Consider the following 12,800-nt stretch of genomic DNA (forward strand, 5'->3'; position numbering starts at 1 on the left):
GTTTGGCATGAATTATAGATAAAGATTTACGATTGTACTTATGCATCTATGCGAATTTGATTTACAATAGACATTTCATAACATTCTTCAAAGTTTTGACCTTTGCACGACGGGAAAGTGACCGACCAGACGAATCAATCCCTTTTACCGCTATGGATGAGTATGATGTTCAGAAATCATGAGACCTCGGGACAAGAAGCCAATTCACAATTGCGTGTTCGTTTTAGGTGTTTTGGTCCAGACCGATTAGACTGTACTTACAGTAGTAGGTACCCTGGTGAATACTGACCAACAACACTAGTATTAATGCCGCCTGCTTTCTATTTCTATCTCAAATATTACAATCACCCGCGTTGTTCCCATATTTACTTGATACTAATTCCCACGGGGAATGAGGGGTCACATGATGACACTATGGGCGATGCTCAAAGAGAGCGATTCTCAGTACACGCCTTGGTATTGTCCAAGAACAGCCAGCCTCGTCTCGAATTCCTCGTCATGCTCCATCCTCCTCCAAATCTTCACTGAGTGATCTCATCCTCAATGATCAGCTTGGACTCCTCATCAAAGCTCACCAGAACGGTACGATAGTGCGCCATATCAGGTACGCCCTTGTTATTCGAAACGAACCACATAAACCCTCCATGGGTCACAACAGCGATGTCCGGCCGATCAGTGTCCTCCAATTCCTTAAATTGAGTCCTCAATCTCTCCTGCACCGCACGCCCCCTGCGCTCCAATTTCTCCTGTTCCGGCTCATACGGTCCCGTCTTGGCCGGGAACGCAGGGTCCTGGTTAACCAGGTCCCACGGCAGATCGGGAAACCGGGATCGCACAACCGGCCACTCGGACCCTGTATCGCAGGGGCGGGCAGAGTGTGCCTGGATATCAGGCTCCACAAGAAATGTTGCGCCGTTTGGGATTCCACACTTGTTGGCGTAGTATTTCTCATCTAGTGTCTTTTGGAATCCCACCAGTGCTGTGCGGATGGTACGCGTGAGAGGTGACGTAATTACCAGACCCACGCTCTCGCTGAAAGGAAAGTTACGACTGAGCTCTTCGGATTGTTTGACTCCCCTCTCTGTCAGTTCTGGGTCGAGGATCGTTGTGTCGTGTTCGGGGTTGTGAGTCCCCTCGGCATGCCGGACGAGATGCAGTCGGAAAGACATGGTTTTAACTTTTAAGGTTGATCTTGTGGTTTGGGGAAGTTTGCTGTCCAAGTGTGTACCCCAGGTATATAGTATTGTTGAAGGTATGCCAGGGCCGGATGGAAGCCGAATTTGATGTTTATCCGGGTGAACTGTAGAGATGCAGCGGGGGAATTTAAAGTATAGAAAGATGGCAAGTTCAAATATCGGGCACACGGCACACGACAGCTTTTATTGATCAACTCATCTCGGCTCAAAGAGTGGGTCGGCGACTCGCGAACCCTCGTGCGGATTAGCATGTGTACACAGTGGGCTGGAAGGGGGAAGAGACAGTGGTGGGAATTAGGGCCTCGGAGAAGACGGCTTCAACGTTGAGACATTCATACGCTTTTCAGATTGACTAGTCCAGGCAGCACTTAGAGTACTCAGGTTAGTGAATATACTCCAAACTCTTTCTGCAATACTTAGACAGAATAAGTACTATCGAGTAGATTAGTAGAGAGAAACATTTGATGTAATCGAAAATGGCCCGTTTGGGACGGCGATAGCCTCACGCTAGCCCAGATCAGGTAAATTATACCGGCCGATCTACAAAGGAGGATTCTATGTCCGATTCAAGTCCGAGGAGATCAACACAGCAGGGAAAAGGGCTGATTGTCGGAAATCTTTCCAAATATGGGTTGTACTTCAATGTTGGTTTGACTTCCAATTTCTGGAACATTTGAACGCTTGAGTATCGGTGGTTGTTCTCAAGTGCTGATTTACCAGTTGACATCAGTGCGGGCCCAGGAGATGGACTGAGACAGACTTTGGTATATATCAAGCACGCTGTCAGCCGCCTTCAATGTTCCCATTGTACATTGATCAATTGATCAATTGATAGCCAAAATCAGGGTCTCAACTCCAGACTGGTACTGATGAACATTTGAAAGCTATCAATTGTAAGTTGACTGCCGAACGGGTTTATTTGGCTTTTGGTGTCTTCTACCTCGAGTGATGACATCCATGGACATTCAGGTTGAAGGGCCTCCCTTGAATGTCAGGAGTTATTCAAATGGTTGTTTATGTAAACGTTCCAACTAACCTAACCTCAAGTGCTCAAGTATTTTGAAGACATGGAAGGGGGTCTACTTCAAAGGGAATTGCGATACATGCATTGCATGTGTTCTGCTAGCCCTTGCCCACCTGCGCGAGTGTATGTACCCTTGAGGGCACGTACATTGAGCACATGGACATTGTATGCAGGCCACATGTGCATATAGATCTATCCTAGGGATCTGATAACTCGGTACATATGTAAACATATGTAGTATGTATACTATACAGTACATATGTACAACATTTGGATGGTCACAACCTTGGAACCAATTTAGTTATTATTGAAATTGAGATCCAAATTGAAATGCAATGCCGCTCACAAAATAAAAATACAGGAGAGGAGTATATATTATACATATAGCAAGGGGCCTCAAATCAAGACTTTTTGAGAAACTCTGCATCAGTTTCACTGCTGCTCTTTCGAGCGTCAACTAGCATACTGTCCATGCCTTTGTCTTTGAGCGCTTTCTACAAATCAGAGTGGGTTAGGAATCAGTGGTCAAGTTGACAGACACGGATTTGGCACACCACTCACGTGTAAGCAGGTTTTGTACTTAGAGAACAGCTCGTCGCAGTCATTTGACTTGGTGTTGCCACGGAGGTACTCTGTTGTAATATCAGTTACACTGCTAAATCTCCAGTCAAAAGGCTAGATACACATACTCTCACTGTACCATTTCAGGAAACAAGTGTCATATTGCCTATAATCTAAGGTTAGCTTATAGGACAACCCTCGTTCTCGAAGAGGCGATAAGAAAAAGCCGACGGGTAGCGCACTCTTTAGTCTCATTGCATTCCGGGGCAATGGAGGCAGCCATAGTGAATACCTATAGCTGCAAAGGACCAAACTAGGTGAATATGAAAAGGAAATTTGTTGTATGTAGTAGTAGCAAACTCCCAAAGACGTCAAAAGAGGGAAGCGTTGGCTGGAGACAAAGCAGAGGGCGGGTTCGCGCCACTTTGACCAATCAGAACACTTTGATGTGGATTTCGTCTTTTCTAGGCAGGCGGCCATGTCCGGCAGAACCATTTCTCTGATTTCTCTAATCAACTTTTTTCGGAGCTTCTCATCTCCCTCCGCCAACACAACCTATTCGTCTTGTTGAATTCTGTGGTTTGAGCTCTGCCCATCATGGATTCTGCAGAGTTTGCCCCATTCCAGGATAAGCTGAAAATCGCTTTGGTAAACGTGACTCGCACCGTGGGCCAACTTGCTTCGGAGGATTTAAATTTCCACCGCAGCTCCAGCGGCGAGTTCACTGAGTTGGTTGACGAGCAGAGCGAACGACTTCTGGCTCTGACTTCGGCTGTCTTAAAAGCGGCCACGACCGGCACCGACCTCCAAACCCCGGCACTTGAAGATGAAGAATCTATTGAAGACAATTGGCGCGGCGTAGTGGACGTGATCGACTCTCTCTTGGAAAAGGCGGATGCCTGCCTCGATGAGTTCACGGGCGTGATCAAAAAGTTGAGTCCGGCGCAGGAGGAACAAGCCCCTTTGAAGAAAACTTCAAAATTCCCGACTATCTACGACTACGGGCCCTCAAAAATTCCCAAACCCCAGCTCCTCTTTGATCACAAAATCGATAATTCGGACCTGGGTCCTTTCCGTCCTCTCCTCAAGACTAAGCCACATGCGATTGTGCCGCTGTCAAAATCCTTGAAGACACAGCAGATCGATGGGAAAGAAGGCTACCCGAGCCCATACGATGCCGAGATCCGCGCCGCGCAGTACCCGAAGCCGGTCTACGAGACCTCACCCCCGATCGATTACCTACCTTTTGAGAACACAACTGCGACACTTGTCGATACCATGGAAGGCGTCAAGGAAATGCTGGAAGAGCTGAAGGAGGTGAAGGAGATCGCGATCGATTTGGAACACCACGACGTACATTCCTACCATGGTCTGGTTTCATTGATGCAAATCAGTACGCGGAATAAGGACTGGATCGTCGATACTTTGAAGCCATGGAGACAAGAACTTCAGATTTTGAACGAAGTCTTTGCCGACCCTGGGATTCTGAAGGTCTTGCACGGTTCTACCATGGATATTATTTGGCTTCAGCGCGATCTCGGTCTATACATGGTCGGCATGTTTGACACTTTCCACGCAGCCTCTGCACTGGGATACCCGAAGCGCAGCTTGAAATATCTTCTGCAGAAATTCGTCAACTTTGAAGCCGACAAGCGATACCAGATGGCCGATTGGCGCATTCGTCCACTTCCATCAGGCATGTTTGACTATGCACGCTCCGATACCCATTATCTTCTCTTCATCTATGACCATTTACGAAACGATCTTATCGAAGCATCAACCCCCGAAGAAAGCCTCATCGATTACGTTAAAGAGCGATCCCAGAATGAGGCCCTTCAACGATATGAGCGCCCGGTTTATGACGAGAATAATGGACACGGCGCAGGAGGATGGTACGACTTGTTGACTCGTAACTCGGGAGTACTCAGCAAAGAGCAATTCGCAGTGTTCAAGGCCGTGCACAAGTGGCGTGATGAGGTCGCGCGGGCGGAAGACGAAGGCTTCCAGTGTGTTTTCCCGAAACATATGCTTTTCCGACTGGCTCAGACAATGCCAGTTGACATGGGTACCTTGCTCCGTACCGTGTCACCCATGACTCCGATTACCAAGGAACGCATAGATGATCTATTAGACGCCATCAAAGAGGCCAAGATTGCTGGGGTCAATGGCCCAGAGTGGCGTGATGTTGCACCCCCACCAAAGGCGGGTGCAAAGCCCGTTGCATTGCAGAATGGAGATTTCCCTGTTGCCGAAGCTTATGAAGAATCTCAGTTCTGGGGTAACACCTTAAAAGCTCGCCAGCCTTCTACTCCTTTGGAGTACTCCCTTGTTGCATGCAATGAGGCACTCAGACTTTCTCTTCCCTTGCCGCCAATGCCATCCACAGTCGCTGAAGCTCGCGCGAAGTTTGTTGATGTCCAGGTGGCCCCAGTTTCATCTCCCAAGGTTGAAGCTTCACCTGCCGCAACTCCTCCGGCACCAGAGGAAAAGAAAGTTTTCACTGTTAAGGAACTTGGCGGTCCTCGCAAGCGCAAGGTTACCCCTGTTGAAAAGCCAGAGAAAGATGTACTCACTCTTGACGGCATCGACGACTTCAGTGGAGACGAAGAGTCTGCGGCGAAGGAACGCAAGAAGGCCCGCAAAGAGAGAAAGGCCCAGAAGGCCGCTCAGGCTCAGGCCGAATCTACTCCATTTGATTATGGCGCCGCAGACTCTGTCTTGAACGCACCCTCCTCGCATGCCCCTGGAATGCAATCAAAGTACAAGAAGGCTCACAATCCTTACGCAAAGGCGCTCGAGGCTCCCTCGGGTGTGCGCCATACGAAGCGCGACATCGCCGGCAAGTCTATCACATTCCGCAAGTAAAAGCATTCGTCGTTCCGTGCCTTCTTTTATTCGCCTCCAAAAAGCATGTTTGGGGTTACCAGGTATTTATTTTTTCTTGTCAATTTTTTGGCTCCTTTGTTCTTTTGTTCTTGTTAGCATAGCGATACCCGTGCCTCACTGGGAGGAGACTCTGGGGTTCTTCTTATGTACCTAGAGATGTGGGGTTTGCCCCTTGACAATGAGATATGTATCATAAAACCATTGATCGACTTAAATTTGTAGCAAAAGTTGGACTATTCAAGTACTACTTAATACAAAGCAGTAGATAATTAAACAATCAAAGAAATGGCCTTCATGCAAGCTGCGTGCAACTAAAGCCCTGAATCCCCTGCGAATCATCCGTAAGCCGTTACCGTGACCCGTCAGCACTACTATTGGTCAGTTGGAAATTGTGAGAAATTGCGGTATTCATGCGCTATTTCCTCGGATCCTGTCTGTGTGGATATGCGTCATGCAAACATTAGTACATGTCTGCACAAGTTACACATTCCACCTATGGAGTGGGAGCCCGGTTACTTTCCAACTCCTACTTCACAAAATTATGTCGTTGGACCTGCAAAGCCATCCCAACTTTACACCTATAGTCTCCGGCATTGTCAGCTTACGCTTCAAGAGCAATGAAGCAGATACAATCTGAGGAATGGAGAAGGGGGGAAAAGAAAAAACATTAACAGCCTGCTCCAGATAATTGATATCATCATATAGTCTCAGGCACCAGCACTGAAACCCACAAAGGCCCAAGTTCCCTACCTGCTTGGCGAAGTCTCACGTCCCGGCCGATCGGTCTCTGACTGGGAGGATATTGTCCAGTCCCGATTTCTTGATTCATCACCATATCATACATCCATGCATGCATGTATATATCATGCTAAAGAAGACATCAGGGATGTTCGTTCCTTGGGGGATTTTGCGCCATCTGGCAGCAAACGACGGGGGGAATAGTCGGGATCGGGAGGCGTAGCACAGGTTTATCGACCTCAAATGGCTCCTGGGGCTGTTTCGTGTTGACTAATGACCATGCCTTGATAATAAGTGATCCACGAGAGAAAAGTATACCCATCCTTCTCAAATCCATCGAAGTCCACAAACAACTTCGAATGCTTCTCCCAAAGATGCCACCACATCTCTTGTTTGCTGTGGTGATCCTTACACGAGGTGCAGAGCCAGAAGAACTGCAACTCATTTGCCCCAGCAGCCAGATTGTGAGGGGGTTCGTTGGTAACATAAGGATTGAATTTCCCGACTTGCACAAGGAAGTTCAATCCATGTTCACTCTGCAGGTGTTCAAGTATTGGCTGGATGGCATAAAATTCTATCTGATGTCTCTGGCAGGATACGCTAGGTTGTTTCCTAGTAGTTATTTGTTAGTAATCTCTTCTCGGGTATTTTTCAAAGTCTTCGTTTTCAACTGATGACTGCTTACCAGATCAGAGCCATGATACAATTTGCACAGTTGGGAGTCTGATCAAATGAGTCGAGAGGAGGAAAGTTGACGTGAGAATCGTAGAAAGGATCAACTCATGTGTGAATGTTCAGGCTCTCGGGTTCGAGGGTTGCAAAGAGAAGAAAGCAGGATTGACAAAAGGAAGATATTCATGTCCATAATTCTGGTGAAGATTGAATGAACGACATTGAGATACGGTAAATTTTTACCACAACATTGAACCATTGTTCCTATTCACTCGTTCACTCGTTCACCATCAAAGAAGAACATGCGGGCCCGTGCGCCAAAAAACGACGCAAATTTGCGCAAAGAGAGCTCGAACAATAGACACTTTGATCTATGCCTATTAGCGTTGCTTCCAAGGTTGGCCATAGAGGAACTTCACTTACCTTTCGAACCTTCAATGTTGGAAGAATATATTATTGTTCTACCTTGACAGTTTTTGATATGGATTAAGAGAGATGCCATCCTAGGACCTTTTAGTGACCCAAGAAACAACACATGGATTGAGGGACATGAGCATTGGATCGGGAGTCGTGTCGTTTTTCACTATAAGGTTATTGTTCTCGTTCTTCCAAGGTTGCTTGGTCTCAGACATCTGGAGGGACTTCTGAACCCTTTTCCATAAATAGACTTGCTATTTTAGGAACTTTCGAATGCATGTGTTGAGTGAGCGGGAATATCAGAAACAATGGAGGGGCTCGTAGCTGCTCACCTGGCGCGTTGGTTCTTTTGTTCTTTCTAAGGTTGTTTGGCCCGGAAGGAACTTCACCTACTATTTTTCAAATAAGTTTTTTCTCGCTGACCTTGACAGTGAACTTCCTATACCTAGGGCCTAGGTAGTAGGTAATCACCTAGGCAAGGTAGAGGGCTGCCCAGGTCTTGATGACACATGCATCTGGAACCTCCAGGACTCCCGGAACTTATGTAGGTAGATTCATGCACATGTATAGACCAGGCACTGGTTCGTGGACCAACTCCCAGAGCTTGGAAATCCACAAGTGCATCCAGACTTCGAGACCGGTGGAATTCAAGGGTATCTCGGGTTGAGGTTGTGCTGTTCAACTCAAGTGCTTCCAGATGCACATGTGTCCAACATTGAAGGTTGAAGCCCTGAGGGGTGACTATCATCAACCGTATCTTGAGCCCTCCTGTTGTCAAGTCTGGAAACTGAGGTGGGAGCCTATATGTAGGTTTATACCATCTTAATAAACATTTGAATATATATTCACATGCACATGCATGTCGCCAAAGTTCAATGTTAGATTTCTTGCAACACCAGTTGAATTCAAAGTTGAATGACATATGCTCATGCCGGGGTCCGTGAGGAGCAAGAGACAAGAAGACCACCAACAAATGCAAGCGGCATGGCTGTTATGTAACTTGAAATATTCAACAAAACTAGGCAAACACCTACTAGCCAATGTGGTTATTTATATTAAAGTGCAGTTGGGTTCGGCAGGAAATCCGCGAGATTGTATTTCAATATTTACAGAGGATTTAATTATGTAGGTTTCTTTTTATGGAAATATCGAATTAAAATGTGCAGATGTATACATATTTGGTCGTCAGTTCAAATTTTACACATTTTGATAGTGTCCCCCGCATTTGTGATAGATATGAACTGCCGATGATTTGCTAGCTTTTAACTTTTAAGCATAGATGGGGAATTGCCTTCCTAGAGCAGTTAGGCTCGCCGAGCTGAATCCCAAACAAGTCAAAATTCGGCGAATTTATTGATGAAAACGGTTAGTGTACCACGGATCGAACCGACATGTGGAGTATAAATTGTCCATGCTGCCCCCTCTTGACAATATTGTGCGAATATGATTGGTGTCGTGTTTATCCAAACGAGAAGATGTCGAGAACACAGACCTTGAGGTAGTATGCGGTCAGATGTCATCTGGACGTGAAGAAATTTAAGTCAGCGCCTGTCAGGAATTCATTCTTCTTCTTCCTCTTTACACCCAGTCCGACCCATAACTAATCATGGCAACAGCAGCGACTTACTTACCGGTCCCTCCACCAGTCTTGAATGCCTCTATTCAGGAAAGCCTACCTGAAGGGTTGGGCCAAAATGGAGGAAGAGTCTCTACTGAAAAGATCGGATTCTTACGCCCCACGCCTGTAACGATGCCTATCAGGGAGATGAGGCAGCGTCTCAAACAGGATGGCTACCTCTTTGTCAAAGGGCTAATTCCCCGTGATGATGTCTTGGATGCACGAGAGAAGTATGCCAACATTCAGCTTAAATTTCCATGTACTATTAGGATGCTGACTAGACGTCTCTAGCTATTTCGGCCAATACTTGTCAACCTCCTTCCTAGAACCTGGATCATCTCCCCGAGACGGCATTTTCAATTCTTCATCCGACCCAGACTCACACAAGGGTATTGGTGGAAATGGACTACCCGCGGATCAGAGAGAAGAGAAGATTCTCATCGATGCCCACAAGAACTTGAAATACCGAGCTTTTGTCGAGCATCCGTCCTTGACAGGATTCATTACAAAAATCATGGATTGGAAAGATCATCAAATACTAGACCGAACTATGTTACGGCATAACGTGCCATTTGGTAAGGGAACGGGTATACATTATGATAAGCTGTTCTTGAGAGGCGGCGATGGCTTCTTTCTGACGGCCTGGGTTCCCATTGGTAAGCATACTCTTCCTATTCATTGATCACCATCCAAGTTTTATTGACTGCATTTAGGTGACATATCTATTAACGGCGGAGGTCTTTGCTATCTAGAGAACTCTGTGCCTCTGGGTCGCGCAATCGAAGATGAATATAACAACCGCGCAGAATTCATGACAGAGGAGGAGCGCATCTCGGCATTCAACGTGAATATGGTTGTTGGTGGAGGCATGATTTCACATTCTCCTCAGGAATTTCAGGAGATGCACTCTGCTCATGGGATACACAAATGGCTAGTCACCAGCTATGAAGCCGGCGATGTGGTGTTCCATGACCCATATAGTATTCATGCCAGTGGACGCAATGAAGACTCAACAGGGCGGATTCGTTTAAGTACGGATCTAAGATTTTACGAGAAGGGTGATCCAAATGCTGATAAGAGATGGTTCAAGATTTGGACTCCAGACGATGGGCTCTAGAATTGAGAGGGAATTTGATCTTTTAACATGGATCAGCGCACTAGACGAACATGATAAATTGACCTTCAATGTTATTCTGGGTTACTTGTTTTTTCCAGTATGCGAATTACATCAGTTTTAATTCGCCAATACAACGTCATTCGTAATGCCCAGGTCCCAGATGCGGGGTAATTTGCACGAATACCACGAGCCTAATCTAGACCGGTCGATTCTACTAGTAAATACGTTAGATAGAAAGTATTCAAAGTCTTTGTGGTAGCACTTGAGTAGTATCATTATATTTATATGCAGGTCAGCTGATCCATCGCCAACATTCCACAATCGACGCGTCGGGGCTTGCACCTTTGAGCATCGACTTCGGCGAGATTAGCCACATCAACCTCTGAGTGAGGCAATGACCCCGAGGTCTAAGCCCTGGTAAGCATAGCTTTGAAGAAAGTCATTTTGCTTGGGAACACGCTAATAATCACGACTTCACGCGTATAGTGACAATTGCCGCAGTATGTGGGAAGCGACCACCCTGCCGATCCAGAACTGACTTCCACTGTCAATCTAGGAGATCATTTAAAATGTAAGCTTACTTATCCGTTCATCCGTGCCTAGAACATCATTTCTGACAGAGCTTTAGGTGATGGCGCCAAGCCCCGCTGTACACGTTGTCAGAAAGCCAGACGCGACTGTGTTCGTCAAGAGCAGCCTAAATTGCGGTTTCGCAACATTTCGACTGCACAACAGTTGTTTAAACCACCACTAGGTGCGTTTGTTTCTTGACTTTCTTTTCCATCCATATCCTTCGTTTAACAATGGACTTAACCTTTCTTTTATAAACAGAATTTCAATACATCGATGAGACACTCAAATACATCGAACCTCAGGCAAGCAGCAGCTTTGCTCAGAGTGCCTCTCCTGAAGTTCATAGTCAAGGCCCTCAGAGCTCCCTTGTAAGGGGCACCCCCAATGATACGCCAGACTGGGAACTGTCTTTCCACAGACAAATAGACCCTATTGTGAGTACTCCCAATGAAACTACCCACCTTCAGTAATCCTTCCTAGGGAGCTATCTACATAACGAACATTTCAGGGCGCATTACTTATATCAATTATGCAGTCATTGCCATTGCCGCAGCGAGAAGGACCCGATCTGCTATATCAAGTCAATCTTGGAGAGGCTTTTCTACTGTGATATTTCGTAGAGGAGCTAGCAAAATGGGTACGAGCGGTTTATCATTTCATTCGAACTTTTGCAGGGCTGAAATATTTGCTGACGTTTTAGTTTGATTTATGCGATCCTGAACGACATTTTGCGGTGGCTGTACCTCAACGAGTGCGATATTGCCCGCCTCTTTTCAATGCTGTTCTTTCGGCATCTGCGAGACATTTTACAACATTGCCGGAGCACAAGCAAAGGGAAAAGGCAAAGCAGCTAGGCCTCAGGGAAAAGTTGATAATTAGCGAAGCAGCTGTTCTGGACTATCATAGCCGATGTATCACACATCTAAGGATTCTTGCCAATGAGTCTGATGCTATTATGGATGAGAATCTACTGGCAGCTGCAGTGGTTCTTCGGTTTTATGAAGAGCTAGACTGTAAGGCTGGAAATCTTGCTTGGGTGACTCATTTTAGCTTTTGCTAACATGATTGATTCAGCGCCGTTTATCGATACCCCCAGTGATGTTGCTACCCGAGGCCTTCAAGTTTTCATTGAGGCCCAGGCAAGCCTAGCACTCGCATCTTCGGGGCTCCGATGTGCTGCATTCTGGGTTGGCTTCCGCCAAGAGTTTCACATGGCTTTCTCTCAACAGCGATCGTTCCGCCTTCCACTTGAAATTTGTGATGCCTACCTCTCTTGGGATCCAGCACCCGACCACGTTATAGTGAACCGGTTGCTAATAATAGCTGCCCGTATCATCCAGTATTGCTACGACGGTCAACGCCAGCAAACCCGCCCACGATATGATGAATTGATGGCGCTCTATAATCGGTGGTTGGAAACGCGACCCATTGCGTTTTCCCCAATATATTCTGATCAGCTGGACCAAGGGACCGGATTCATATTTCCCCAAAAATGGTTCCTGAAAGATTGTCATGTTGTTGCAGCGCAAAGCGTTGGCCTCGTAGATATCATGATAACCGCTTACAATCCAACTGTCGCGCGAATTGGACCTGGTCAGAAAAGTGCAATGCAGTCCATAGATACCAAGCTCAAATCTGCAGTCTTAGACATCTGTGGAATCGCACTTTCCAATCGTCAAGAGCCCACAGCTCTTTTGACTGCCTGTTTCTCTATTGCGATATGTGGAGACCGGTTCACTGATCGCATAGAGCAGGACGCTTTGATGGATATTGTGATGAATACTGTACGAGATATCAACTACTGGCCATCGAACGCGTTGGGTGAGAAGTTGAGAAAAACTTGGGGTTGGGAGTCATGATAATATGATTTCTCACGAAGCTAACATCTAAATTAGCAAATAAAGAAGAAATGCTGCTTGATGCATGAAATATTCTGGCGTGTTTATCGTATAGTGCGGGGTGACCATGTGACATTTGGTATCGTCCAATCGGAGTGCA

The 12,800-nt window shown here is 46.4% G+C and overlaps 6 protein-coding genes across 6 annotated transcripts; 3 read left to right on the top strand and 3 right to left on the bottom strand.

Moving 5' to 3' along the window:
* Positions 1-521: 521 nt before the first annotated feature.
* On the bottom strand, positions 522-1,169 carry N7466_008625 (histidine phosphatase family protein; the record flags this gene model as incomplete). Its single annotated transcript, XM_057168014.1, has 1 exon — positions 522-1,169. The coding sequence occupies one exon, from the start codon at positions 1,167-1,169 to the stop codon at positions 522-524; it is 648 nt and encodes a 215-aa protein (XP_057018645.1).
* Positions 1,170-2,621: 1,452 nt separating this feature from the next.
* Positions 2,622-3,064, bottom strand: N7466_008626 (uncharacterized protein; the record flags this gene model as incomplete). The annotated part of the gene is made up of 4 exons (XM_057168015.1): positions 2,622-2,714; positions 2,782-2,852; positions 2,910-2,947; positions 3,024-3,064. The coding sequence occupies 4 exons, from the start codon at positions 3,062-3,064 to the stop codon at positions 2,622-2,624; spliced, it is 243 nt and encodes an 80-aa protein (XP_057018646.1).
* A 314-nt stretch (positions 3,065-3,378) lies between these two features.
* N7466_008627 (exosome nuclease subunit RRP6) lies at positions 3,379-5,646 on the top strand (the record flags this gene model as incomplete). The annotated part of the gene is made up of 1 exon (XM_057168016.1): positions 3,379-5,646. One exon carries the CDS (start codon positions 3,379-3,381, stop codon positions 5,644-5,646), a length of 2,268 nt encoding a protein of 755 aa, XP_057018647.1.
* A 998-nt stretch (positions 5,647-6,644) lies between these two features.
* Positions 6,645-7,104, bottom strand: N7466_008628 (uncharacterized protein; the record flags this gene model as incomplete). The annotated part of the gene is made up of 2 exons (XM_057168017.1): positions 6,645-7,017; positions 7,091-7,104. 2 exons carry the CDS (start codon positions 7,102-7,104, stop codon positions 6,645-6,647), a joined length of 387 nt encoding a protein of 128 aa, XP_057018648.1.
* Positions 7,105-9,100: 1,996 nt separating this feature from the next.
* On the top strand, positions 9,101-10,229 carry N7466_008629 (uncharacterized protein; the record flags this gene model as incomplete). Its single annotated transcript, XM_057168018.1, has 3 exons — positions 9,101-9,342; positions 9,404-9,768; positions 9,826-10,229. The coding sequence occupies 3 exons, from the start codon at positions 9,101-9,103 to the stop codon at positions 10,227-10,229; spliced, it is 1,011 nt and encodes a 336-aa protein (XP_057018649.1).
* Positions 10,230-11,757: 1,528 nt separating this feature from the next.
* On the top strand, positions 11,758-12,661 carry N7466_008630 (uncharacterized protein; the record flags this gene model as incomplete). Its single annotated transcript, XM_057168019.1, has 2 exons — positions 11,758-11,815; positions 11,877-12,661. 2 exons carry the CDS (start codon positions 11,758-11,760, stop codon positions 12,659-12,661), a joined length of 843 nt encoding a protein of 280 aa, XP_057018650.1.
* Between the last annotated feature and the right edge of the window lie 139 nt (positions 12,662-12,800).

This window comes from Penicillium verhagenii (genome assembly GCF_028828195.1).
Source record: "Penicillium verhagenii strain IBT 33310 chromosome Unknown utg000008l_segment0_segment0, whole genome shotgun sequence".
In the NCBI taxonomy this organism is placed as follows: Eukaryota; Fungi; Ascomycota; class Eurotiomycetes; order Eurotiales; family Aspergillaceae; genus Penicillium; species Penicillium verhagenii.